Consider the following 13,382-nt stretch of genomic DNA (forward strand, 5'->3'; position numbering starts at 1 on the left):
GACTAAAACTAGACTAAAATGTCATCAGTTTTCGTCGACTAAAACTAGACTAAAATGTCATCAGTTTTCGTCGACTAAAACTAGACTAAAATGTCATCAGTTTTCGTCGACTAAAACTAGACTAAAATGTCATCAGTTTTCGTCGACTAAAACTAGACTAAAATGTCATCAGTTTTCGTCGACTAAAACTAGACTAAAATGTCATCAGTTTTCGTCGACTAAAACTAGACTAAAATGTCATCAGTTTTCGTTGACTAAAACTAGACGAAAATAGTCATGGATAATTCTGACTAAAATAAGACTAAAATGCTCAGACTTTTAGTTGACTAAAACTTGACTAGACTAAAAAGAGTATGAACGTGACTAAAACTAATAAAAACTAAAATGACAGCTTCACACAAAGACTAGACTAAAACTAAAATTAAAACAGGCCTCCTAAAAAAACAACACTACTTCTAGTAATTTTTTAATCATAATCTTGCAATTCTGTATGTTGTTCAATCTGACATTGACCTTTTTAGTTTGCAGATAATTATATCTATAATAACATACTATCTGGATTTATCTGCTCAGCAATGCAAACTAAGCAAAACATCTGGGTTAAAGATCAGGGAGTGTAAACAAACCTGATTCAGGGGTTCTCTGGAACACAGATGCACTCCATTTTCCCTTCTGATCTCCTTGCGAGATACAAATAGAAAACTCATACATGCTGTCCGCAGAGAGCGTGTCAATTATGAGACGTCTCTGAGTGGTGTCCTTGTATTCCCATCGAGCCGATTCTCCTTTCTCTCTGTATTTCACAGTGTAATACCTGCACACACATTAATTCTAAAGCTGAAATATATACTATCGTTCCAAAGTTTGGGGTCACTAATCAGAAAGGACACATTAAATTCATTCACAGTAATGACACAGACACAGTAAAGACATTCATAATTCCTTCAATACAAAAGATTTCTGTTTCAAATAATGCTGTTCTTTGAACTTCTTATTCATCAAAAGTTTCAGAACAAAATATAATATGGTTTCCACAAAAGTATTAAGTAGCACAACTGCTTTAACACCGATAATAATAAGAAATGTTTTGTGAGCACCAAATATGCATATTAGAATTATTTTTTTAAGGATCACACTGTAGGCTGAAGTAATGGCTGCTAAAAATCCAGGTTTGCCATCACAGGAATTAATTATATTTTAAAATGTATTAAATGTAAATGTAGAAAACATTCATTTTAAATTTTTATTCATATTTCAAAATTTTACTCGTTTTACCGTATTTTTGATCAAATAAATGCAGCCTTGGTGAGCATAAGACATCTTACCAACCTTTTTAACAGTAATGTATTTAATGCAGCCAACATACCAATTGGCCCACCATTTTAAAAATGATATAATTCATTTTTACCTGGATCCCCCTGGTATTTCCTTCTTCTTTTCAACAAGTGGATCAACCCATGTGATAAGGACAGACTGGGGAGACAATACTCTAACTGTGATGTCCTCTACTTCATCCACAACCTCCGGCTCTGACATAAAGGCATAAAAAAGTGAGTTAAAATACTGAATATGGAGTTCTGGTTAGCACCACTGTGATCTGTGAAATACCTGTTGTTACTTTTTTATTCATGGTGGCCGTGGTGATGGGTGCACTCCTCCCCTGGGCTCTGGGTGCCTGCAGTGATACCACATAGACGGACTCAGATGCTACGAACAGAGGGGGGATACCAGATACGGCCATGTATCATTACACATTACCTGCTATGAGACATACTGAAGACATCCAATCTGAGGTCTGTTTACAAATATTTTAACCTAGATTTAAATGCATACACTACGTATGTCTCAAACACTATTCCTTTTAGCCTTCAAACATCCAGACTTATGCTTACCCAGTTTGTGCTTGTTAGCATTACGCTGGTCTGCTTGGTGCTGGCTGAGGTCCACTCTGTGTTTGTTTTGAGGTCGCAGAGGGACGCATCCTACTTGATGAGGGGGTTCTGGTCCTGAGGATGACTGAGGGGCCCTCTGCTGTCCTAGTGCTGTCCTCTGAGTTGGGGGCCGTGGGTTAATCTGTGATGAAGTTATAGACACCATCCTGCCTAATGAAAGAGACAGAGCAAATAATGTTGGCACTGGAGTTTAATAATCTGTTATTATTATAATTTTTGGACCAACTTCTGTTGTTTTAAATGTGCTTTAGAAAGAGATCTGTCCTCAGTTGACTTGACTTTAATAAAATGACCTCGTTGTGATAAAACTGTACCATGTTTATTTGACATTATCAAATATACTGGGGTCCATAAAGTCTGAGTCCAAACTGAAAATTTGGGATTCAAAATCTAATTTGAACAAGGATACAAATAAAGTTTTAGGATTTTGAATTATGTAATATACGTTATGACCAAATATGAAGAAATTCAAAAATTTGATTTATTAAAAAAGGTCACATCTTCTTGCTTACAACATTTGTAAAGCAAAAAAGTTGTATTAAATAATAAAAAAAAAAGAATGATGAAGCATTTTCACAAGTGGTCTCACAATTTTAAATCCAATTACACTTCACAGTGGATGACTCATGTTTGCAATCTTAAAAAATAAAAAAAAAATTGCTGGCAAATAACAAAGACACATGGAAAGTGAGTACAGTTACAGGGCCACACAGTTTACAGTCATGTGCACTCTCACTTCCTCTCTCTTATTGCTTTACTGTAATCCCTCATCTGACAGGACTTGGCAGGCCAATGAGACAGTCTTCCTCCTCTCTTTCCTTCAACACACTGCTTCACGTGCATCTCTCTGTCTCTCCCTCTGGTGTGCCGTACATCCCTGAGAGGATAATTAAAAACAGTCCCCCCTTTTTTATCCATCCATCTGTCTTTTTTCGCTTCTTTAGTCATTGATCGGTTGTAGTCAGACTTCCTCATTAGAGTCTGTGCGTAATTTATAGGTTGATTGTGACAGTTCAACCAGTGGCATTGAAACGTTCAGTAATCAATAGATACAATGAACTTGCAAAGTTTCTTCTTGACAGGTAAGCTACACTTTTTTTTTAAGTATTCCTAATATGCTACCTTTTTTTAAAAACGAGTCTATTTTTGCCTGTTGAGACATGTCTTCACTTTCATAGACCTTTACATATATTTATAGCTTTAATATAAATATATGTTGTTAAAGGGTAAGCTTTTTGAAACTCTGAATCAACCAATTACTTTGCAAAATGATTCTGTGTTTCGAAACACCACAGGCTGACAGCACCTGCTGATCAAAATCTCAGCTCAAACATGTATAATGACACTTTACAAATCAATGGCAAATGTTATAATGAAAGTTTAGTCTATTAAATGTAACTCACAAATAATTAAATACCATTAAAATTAAGGTTCTGTAAAATGTTTGTTCTTTTATTAATGTATAGTGCTTGTTTTGTGTGTTATTAGGCAGGGCTTGGCAAACAAATTAGAAGCAATTAAATATCATTCTCCTTTTTGTATTATACACATATTACAATTAAATTAATTAAAAATGAACACACATTGTAAAACTGACCTGAGAGCAGTTCAAAATAAATGTTTCAAAATTTCATGAAGCAGTGTTTTGAAAGCATCCCATTATTAATGTCAGGTCATTTTGAGGACTGAAGAATGAAAATAAAAGGGAGAAAGGGAGGAAGGAGAGGAATGAGTCAATCCTTTATAGCTTCGTATAAAGCGTTTCATATCCTTTATAGCTCAGCCTTTTTGTGAGGGTTTTGGCTAAACGCATGCCTTGCGTGCACACTTAAAGACTGTCTTATGATTGCGCTGGCATCACTTACTCAATACTTAAGCTCTACCAGAATTATTTACACCTAAGTTAATACGAAGTGCCAGGTCTCAAAATGAACTGAAATGATAGTAACAGCAACTCGTTTTCCTTTGTACACACAAACAGACACTTATTCCCACTTCCCATTCAGAGAGTCCAGCCACCACAGCTGAGGCAGGCTCACATATCACTGGCCTTGAAACAGGGGTGAAACATAGTAGCTCACCCCTCTCTAACTCTTTGCCTTTCTAATTGTTTTTACAGTGTCAGTCTTCCAAGTCCATGTCTTGGATCCATGATGCCACATCGTTCTCTTTCCCACCCCTCAGGTCTGATTTGTTCACTGATTGTACGAATTATCTCCATGAATTCTCTCTCTGTGGGAGGTTTTGCATGTGATAACAAGCTCCAGGTTGCAGGAACCAGACCAGAATTACCATGTCCATGTGTGGACAATTTTGGCTCAACAAAATTGAGCTTTTCATGCCACATTCCTGCCACATCACTGTTACATCGCAAAATGACATGAAGCATATGTCTTTTGTTACCCCGGCGGCAAAGCCAGAGAAAAATTAGAGCAACGCTATGGTAACATCATGACAATAGCAATAGCAAAGAACAAACATGGACTGGATAACATTGTGGGAAAACCAAGGGAATAATATAATAATTAAATTTCATTTCTGGAGATGTTAAGGAAGTAACCACAATCAGTATTTCTGTGTCCAAATAATTTTATACATTAGTAAACCGAACATTCCGCAGTATTGTCTATTCTAAATCTATGACAGAGGTGCAAAATTTTGAAGTAGAAAAACCGAAACAGTATTTTCATGTAAAATATACTCCAATAATCTTAGTTTTACTTACAACAGAAACATTTTTTTTGCAGTGTATGCTAGACCATTGATCACATGGAATTTAGTCTGTGGGATTCTCCATTTTATGTGTTTTCATCTCTTTTACTCTTGAGATTGTAAGAAACTAAAACACTCTTCATTTGGTTTTCTGGGATTCCTTCTTCTCTTCGGAGGGCTCACGTGTACAGAGTTTGGCTTCAGATGGGCTCAGTGGATTCATAAAGAAGAGAAATAAAAGTTTTGATTTAACAAATTCACAGCTGACAAACTGCCACTGTCTTTCAGGAACATGGGGTATCAGAGGTCTCTGGCATCCAAACACATGTCCAAACTTAACATGGTTTAAACTTTCTCAAGGGAGTAGCAACATAGATGTTAGTAGTTTGAAGTGGAACTTGCATTCCAAGAAGGTTGGATTTGACATAAAATTGTATTCTCAGTACTTTTTTCTCATAACTCTTTTATGTTTATCTTGAACCTGCTTGACAAAAATCCTCATAAAATTGTTCATCAGTTATAGGCTGGGAAAGTTTTGGGCCTACCTGGAGAGGATCTGTTGAAAGGCTCGACAGCAAAACCATCCAGTTTCACCCACTCTCCCCCTGCAGGAAAAAAGAGCAACGTTATAGGTACCATAACTGTTATTGGCCGATTTTTATCTTTGCAACATTTCTTTAACAACTGTCTTTAACAACATTTAATAACAAGTTATACATTTCATAAAATTTTATTTTTAAAAAAATTTTTTTTAGAAAATCTCAAAATATAAATTTTTCATGCTGTACATTATAATGTTGTTATGCTTAAATTCACTTGTAGCATTTGAAACTATTGATTTTAGTTTAGTATTTTATTTTTTATTTATTTTGATGAAATTGTATAGCCTTATCATAAAAATTTAAATCTGTGCATAATAAAAAAAAAGTAAAACGTGATCTTATCAACTATTGATAAGATGCTTTTATAACTGAATTACTCAACAAAAACTTTATACATAAATGTGTAAAAAACAACAAAAAGCTTAGCACATAATGCAATCAAACAACCAGCTATCCTTAAAACAAGGAGTTGTAACACCAGATATGTTTACTACTGCTAAAAAACAAGAACATTTATGATCTGTTTGCAGGATTATTAATGTGCTTTTCTATTATGACAGATGTTTTGGGATAAGTGCTGTGGGACAATATGCCCAGATCCTGTTTGTTAGAGAGGGACGTACAGAAAAAAAACTTTATGTGAAAAATTTTATGTGGCATGCGTTAGACGAGTGACTGGCTACCACAACACAAGGCTTAAGGCTCTTGACTCAAGCTCTGGGTTGGATACAAAAACAAGGACTGGCCACATAAATGCTCTATCTTTGCTCAATCTCAACAGATGCCAGTTATTTGAAAAACAGAAACGACCATATATCCCTACCCTGCAGTCTACACATGAGTGTGTGTTAGCCATCCAGTCTGGCTTAATATTGTGAAATGAATGAAAAGCAGAGAGCATTAAAGTTATAAATACTTTCCTTGTAAAAACCATATAATAATGTGTGTTAGAGTCTAATGAGTCTAAATTAATGAAGCTAATAAAAGTGTATATTTAGACATTTAATGGCATCCATGCACACTCAGAAAAAAAGGTACAAAAGCTGGGGCAGTATTTTTTCGAAAATGTGACATACCTTTATGGTACTTATATGCACCCTTTAGGGGTAAATAAGGCAAAAATGTGTACTTTTTGAAAGTGTGCTGAAAGAAAAAGAAAAAATGTATCACAAGTTTCCACAAAAATGTTAAGTACCACAACTGTTTTCAAGATTGATAATAATAAGAAATGTTTCTTGATCACCAAGTACAGTAAGCATACAGTATTAGAATGATTTTTGAAGTATCATGTGATACTGATGACTGGAGTAATAGCTGCTGAAAATTCAGCTTTGTCGTCACAGGAATAAATTACATTGTAAAATATATAAAAATATAAAATATTTATTTTAAATTGTAAAAATATTTTACTATATGATTGTTTTTACTGTATTTTCTGAACAAATAAATACACTATTGGTATGTACAAGAGACTTCTTTCAAAAAAATTAAACAATCTTACCGACCCCGAACATTTGAACGGTATAGATTCAATTCAATTCAATTAAAGTTTATTTGTATAGAGCTTTTCACGATACAAATCGTTGCAAAGCAACTTTACAGCAAATTAAGTTTCTACAATATTTAGTGGTAGCTAAATCAGTTAATGTACATATGGCAGAAATGTACGGAAAAATCATTTAAAGACGGAATCAAACAGACGATGAACACTATTAACAGCAATTATTATATGATGCAATCAAACTTATAGCAAAATGTGGTAGTTCTGTATGTTGTTTCATGGTTGGCATCATCTGAGGTTCTCTGAGGGGTTGGCATCATCTCTTCCAGATCCAGACTGAAGCTGGTGAAAATCCTAGTTACTAGATCTCCATAGTTTGTGAATAGTTTAATATTTGATCTTGTAATTAATTCATTTTTGTGTGCAACTTGAGTGTCAACATTTTTTAGGGGCCACTGTATGTATACAATGCTGAGGGATTCCTGTTTTGTTATACTTAAGGAAATTGCCCTAGAAGTAAAAAGTTTGACATCATGTCATTCCAAACCTGTATGACTTCTGGAGAAAATAAAAGAAGACTGAGGTCCAAACAACACTGGACCTCATTGACTTTCAATATATGGACAAAAAACAAGAGACATTTTTCAAATGTGTTCTGCACAAGCAAAGAAATGCATACAGGTTTGGAACAACATAAATGATGACACACTTTTTGGTTAAGTTTAAAAGCATGCATATGTGTTTTAATGTGCATACTGTACTTTATATATTCATGCACCATTGTACAACAGTGAAGAGAACAGAGAGTCATAGAGAAACATGCAGATCTCTATCTACACACACAGGCAAGCACACACCTCCTGGAGTCTCTGCCCTGTAGACGGGTTTACTCATCCCATCCTTATTCTCTGCACTCATCTTGAGAAAATGCAGTTCTCCAGGCTCTAAAACAACACAACATGCACATGAGAGCCTGAAATAGTGCTCAAGTACTCAATGTGTGTCTCTAGCTTTTTCTTTAATGAATGAATGATTTTCACTCTTACCTACGTCCTCTAGTAACTCTGACCGTCTGTCCTTGTCGACAGTGACGAAGCACAGTGACTTCATGGACTTCCCGTAGCCGATGCTGTAGCTATCAACAGGCCGTCGGTCCAGCTCGCTGGGTGGATCCCACGTGACATTTAACCCCTTATCCACCGAGGTCAGCTTCACATTGCGTGGCGACAGTGGCTTAGAACCTGGGAGAGAGTACAGTTGTCTGTCAGTCACATTGCAGTTACAGTCTGGTGAGTTCATTTTTGCAAGATTGCAGTTGCTAAGTTCAGCAAATCAAGAATTAACTATCTTATAAGCTACTGTTAGACTAAGTATGTGATATTGAGGGTCACTGTCACAAAATATATCCCAAATCAAGACCACAAAATGAAGCAAAGAGGTCTTGTATAACCTTGAAGGGTTTTATTTTGCAATAATGCCCGACAGACTACACAATATTCCACGTATTAGAGAGCAATGCAGGAAATTGTCCTGGAACAGTTATACAGTTTCAATATGCTCAACATTTGACCAATGAATGCATGCGATTATGTGATTGACCAATCAGAATTATGTATTGCAGAGGGCCATATATCAAGTGAAAATTAAACTAAATTGTAAACTTAGCATGAATATTCGCTTAGTGGGAGTCATAGTGTTTAATGTAGAGCTATTGTACAAGTTAACTTACAGCTTGAACAAGAGCAATAAGGTCTACAGCCTTCAGTTAATCAAACTGGAAACTGTCTGAAGTTCTTTAGTGTGCTCAGGCTTTTATAACCCTACTTAGAGTTGGAGTGAGAAAATCTCTCATCACTGTGCCTGTTTACTGTACAACAGTATGACTCTGGCATAAAGCCCAGTGAGAGAGATCAATCTCTATCATTTATTTAATCGTACACATGGACATATGCCTCTCGGTCACTGCTTTATAATGTAATATTGGCAATGGAACATCCCTCCACATAATCTGGAACCACATCCCACATGTCATTGCAATTACAAACGCACACACACAGGCCACAGAAACATCAAACCTCAGTCTGTGACTTGGCCCATATTAAAATTTATGATGTAGGGTGGGTTCACATTTTGATTAAATCAAGACTTGTAAAACACAAGAATTATATACTGAATTTTATACTGGAGGAAACTAACTGAGGCTCGTATTAGGGAGTGGACATCACCTAGATCAGTGGTTCTCAAATTTGGGTAATTCTGCAGTCAGTAGTAAAAAATAATTAACTGTGATTACTTTTATGATTCCAGAAGTTTTAAGAACTGTTCCTCAGTTAATCAGTTAAGGACATTCTCAGCAATAAGTATGTTTTCCATTCTTTTCTCAAACATTCTTTTTTTTTTAATTAAAACAAATAATTTTTTGTTTTTAATTTGCAGTAATAGCTGGAAATGTTATAATCTAACTTCATGACAGCTGTAAAAAAAATAAACTTTGTAATTTTTAACCCATTCTAACTGATGTTTCCAAGACTATCACAATTTGCTATCGCAATTCTGACATGTCGATGTAAGCCAGTTAGATTGATGACATATTTCCATCAGCAGAATTTGCAAATCAGTGTTTAATAAATCCCAGAAAATTAAATATTTAAAATAGCAAGGCATAAATTCACATGCACATACTTAAAACAAATGTAAGATTGTTGGAACGTAAGAACTGTCCCAATAGCTGTCCTGAAGCTCTTTCACACTGGCCCTGGGCCATTGTCCATTCCTTTATTAGGAAGGTGAAAGTAAATGCCCTGTGGTCCTTTGTCACTTCTTTTGGAAAGACCGGAAGGGCAAGCACCTGCTGCTCTGACATCATTTTCTCAATGAAAGGCATAAACAAACTCTCACAAACATACTCTTTGCTTATTATTTTCATTCAGGTGCCTGGAGGACATTCAAACAAATGCAAGAAGCATTTAGAGTGCATTATTGTTTGAGACAACAATAGCTTAGTGCTTTTAGATAGCCTGAGCTACAAAATTTCCAGGTGTTTCGTAGGAGGGAATCTGATGAAAGACAACGCTCTAACACCTGAGTGACAGGTTGAGCGTGGGCATTGTGCCAACTACATGCTGGCGTCTTGTACCATAGCACACTGCACTTATCGACAGATTGAGTTTCTAAACCCTCCAGCCTTGCCTACGTCAATCAAAGACTTTCCACAAATTCCTTGATTAAAATCTGAGCAAGATTAAATTCCAGTAGCTGGTCAGGGCATGATTCTTCTCTTCCTCTCACTCTCTGGCAGAGCTCTTACCTGACAACATAAGCTCATTCTTACCGGAATATCAACAGACTTGATGTTAAAGTCCAGGGTTGTGGAACAAAACCCTGAAACTCATTCCTTCCAATATATCTTTTATCTGTCAAGCAGATGTCTGGAATGGTTTTGAAGCTGCAGTTGGGCACCATTCGAAGATCTAGAAGTGTTTTTTTTTTGTTTTACTGTCTACATCAAATCTGAGGAGCTGGTGGCATCAAGGTTTAGTTGTGTTGGATGTATTTTGTTTTGTTGAAGATGGAGAGAGGAGGAAAAGAGAAGAATACTGGATAAAATGCAGCTGCTGATGGCAGTCCCCGGCTGCACTGGGGTGACCTCATTTAAAGAACATTTCCAAAACACTGAGAAAGAGCAAGTGAGAAAGAAAAAGGCCCGTAACGTGGCAGCTAAAACAGCTCAGTAGGACTTAGCTACCACTTTTCTTATCCAAGATTCCTCTGCTCTATGCACTGCATTCTCCTCAGAATTAGGAGGGAGAGGCAGAGTGAAAGAAAGATGTGGAGAGAGAGAGAAAACGTGGCTAAAATTGATTTGAACAGCTGAAAGCAAAAGAATGTCAAAAACATCTGTGACCTTTTAAAGAGGTTAACTGTACTTCCTGTCCTGGCTCTAATTTGATAAATCACTTACTAAGAGCTGCACTTACAGCCCATCTATCTATCTATCTATCTATCTATCTATCTATATATATATCTATCTATCTGTCTGTCTGTCTGTCTGTCTGTCAGTTCATCACTGAATTCAATGATGAACTGTTAACTGAAAATTGAGTGTTTACTATTGTCATTTTGCATTATTGACACTATTTTCCTAATTAATGCTGTACAGTTGCTTTGACACAATCTGTATTGTTAAAAGCACTATATAAAGGTGACTTGACTTGACTTGACTATAGGGAATCCAATCGGGAATCCAAATTTGGTCAACTGATTTTGAATACATATAACTTATATTTTTGCAACTCTGCCAGGTTACAGAAATGATCACACACACACACACACACACACACACACACACACACACAGACAGAATAAATAGATATTTAAACTGTATGTTTTACAACACTACTGGCAACCTCTACTAAATTAGCTACAGAAATTAATTACAAAGGTGACATTACCATCAGTCGAAGTATGTTGTACAGTAAGTATTAGTCTCAATTATACACACACGCACATGTAGACATAGGTGTCATACTTCTATGAACACCTTTTTGGAAACTGATTCAAATTGCTAAAAAATGTACTTGTTTTTAAAAATATAAAGCAAAGCAAGTACACTTTTTGAAGTTTGTGCACCTGCTTGTGGCTCAGCTGTTCAATCACTGACTCACCCATCATGCATTAGCCCATTAGTGCTTGAAATGTTTAGTAAAGGTTTGGCACATGGTTTCCACGCAAAAACAAACAGGACTTAGACATCCAGATTCATAAACCGCAGGTGATGAATTCAATAGAGCCATTTGTCATAAGCACAAGATGACAACATCATTACAGAAAGCCCTGGCAATTATAGGCCTACTAGACAAAAATATACTTAACAATTTATACTTTAAAAATAGTTCTAAATTTAAATTCTACATAATTACAATAAAATTCAAAGTTTGATTTTGTGAATTACTATTTAAAAAGAGATAAGCAGATTGACCTACCCGACAGTAGTGGGCTCTGGGTGCAGAGTGTGACCAGGAGCCCGAGAAGAGCTCGTGCCCGTGCAGGAGACATTGCAGACAGTGCTTCAGTATTACGGCGATCCGCTACACTGAGGGAAGGAAGGTCATCGGATGCTCCGCTGCCCGCTACCGTCAGTCTGTGCGCTCTTTCCCAGACGTTGTCTCCCTCTTCTGGGGACGAATGGGACTTGGACTACCCAACTATTTCCAGAACAAGGCGATTGAAAATCTTTGGAATCACACTTCCTTTCATGTAGAACTCACGTATCGTGCTGTTTATTTTTATAGCGTGTTTACCCAAACCTTATTCTGTACTCGTAGTAATACTTAAGCGTAATTGGTATATTACGTTATAGCTATTGTATTTAATAAGCACTGTAATTTATATTCAGCTCTAAAATTATAGATAATAAATTCTATGCGCATGCGCGCAATTTGGAATTCGGCTAAGGCGCGAGAATAGCTACAGGTAGCGTTCAAGACGTTCACAGTTTGAGAAATTGTATTTTTTTTTTCACCCCATTTCTCAAGAAATAGGTGAAAGAGCAACCAATATGTTAAGAAGAGAACTACCACGAAGGAACAAACAGCAGTTATTTTTTGTAGAGGTAATATGGGAGTTTACAATTTGGTTCAACAGTAACACATCTATAAATTTGAGTTTTGTGTCTCATGCTCTAATATATAGCAAAGCATTTGTCTGCTACACATGAACGTTGTTTAGAAACCTGAAACTTTTCCCGAAACTAAATTAATGTCAAAGACAAAGATGTGTCAAATGAGCAAGAGTACCTGCTGATTCAAATGATAGTTCTGTCATTTAACATCCATTGACGTGCTCGCAAAACAAATTCTAAAAATAGTAGGCCCATACGTGTCATTTTTTTAACCTCAAAATTGTCCTGTAAATTCTTTATATTTGTACAATTATACTATCTCATTTCAGGGAGGTGGCAGTCATGTGTGACAGTGATAGTGACCTCTAAAATAAATTATTTTTTATAATAGGTCAAAGTCTAAAATACGATTTTAAAGTGTAGGTTACCCATGCACTGCAAAGAACAAATAGCCAATGGATCATTATCATATTGGCTTTAAAACATTGTGATATAAAGACATTCCTGTCCTATGGAAGTAGGATATTTAAAAAAACAACAGCAGCTCTAGTTTCGCTTGTACATAAATTCTTTATGACTCCAGAAACTACCCAGCAGCTAAATGTGAACATAACTGAACATAAAACCCCTAGAGACTGCAGAGCTCCAAGTACAGTTAACCCTGAGTAATGCATCAGCAAATTAGACTCCATCACAAACAATCACTGGACAGCCATAGTCTCAGGGGACCATGAAGAGGCAATTAGATCCGTGTAAGATGGAGGACTGAGAGAGAAAGAGAAGGAATAGGAGAGCCAAGACCTGTTTTAGAGATCACACTCAAAATTAGCCCTATTTATTTTAATGCATGTTAATTATAAACAATTAATATATTATTTAAACAATTATATAATTAAATATGATATACATAATTAACACACAAACACACATATACATAGGGTGACCAGACGTACCGTTTTTCCCGGGACAGTCCCCAGGGCCGTTTTAACCATTGG

The 13,382-nt window shown here is 36.1% G+C and overlaps 1 protein-coding gene across 1 annotated transcript in view; it reads right to left on the reverse strand.

Moving 5' to 3' along the window:
• The window catches only part of LOC107696111 (fibronectin type III domain-containing protein 1-like), a 34,619-nt gene extending 22,786 nt beyond the window's left edge, over window positions 1-11,833 (reverse strand). The window contains exons 1-8 of the mRNA XM_016496287.1: window positions 11,750-11,833; window positions 7,814-8,008; window positions 7,625-7,711; window positions 5,210-5,269; window positions 1,893-2,102; window positions 1,609-1,707; window positions 1,409-1,529; window positions 627-814 (exon numbers count right to left, since the gene is read on the reverse strand). Of these exons, the coding sequence (XP_016351773.1) occupies window positions 627-814; window positions 1,409-1,529; window positions 1,609-1,707; window positions 1,893-2,102; window positions 5,210-5,269; window positions 7,625-7,711; window positions 7,814-8,008; window positions 11,750-11,822 (1,033 nt within the window). The 5' untranslated portion in view covers window positions 11,823-11,833. The remainder of the gene's footprint in view (window positions 1-626; window positions 815-1,408; window positions 1,530-1,608; window positions 1,708-1,892; window positions 2,103-5,209; window positions 5,270-7,624; window positions 7,712-7,813; window positions 8,009-11,749) is intronic.
• Between the last annotated feature and the right edge of the window lie 1,549 nt (window positions 11,834-13,382).

Source organism: Sinocyclocheilus anshuiensis, unplaced genomic scaffold (assembly GCF_001515605.1).
Source record: "Sinocyclocheilus anshuiensis isolate Anshui unplaced genomic scaffold, SAMN03320099.WGS_v1.1 scaffold306, whole genome shotgun sequence".
Lineage (NCBI taxonomy): Eukaryota > Metazoa > Chordata > Actinopteri > Cypriniformes > Cyprinidae > Sinocyclocheilus > Sinocyclocheilus anshuiensis.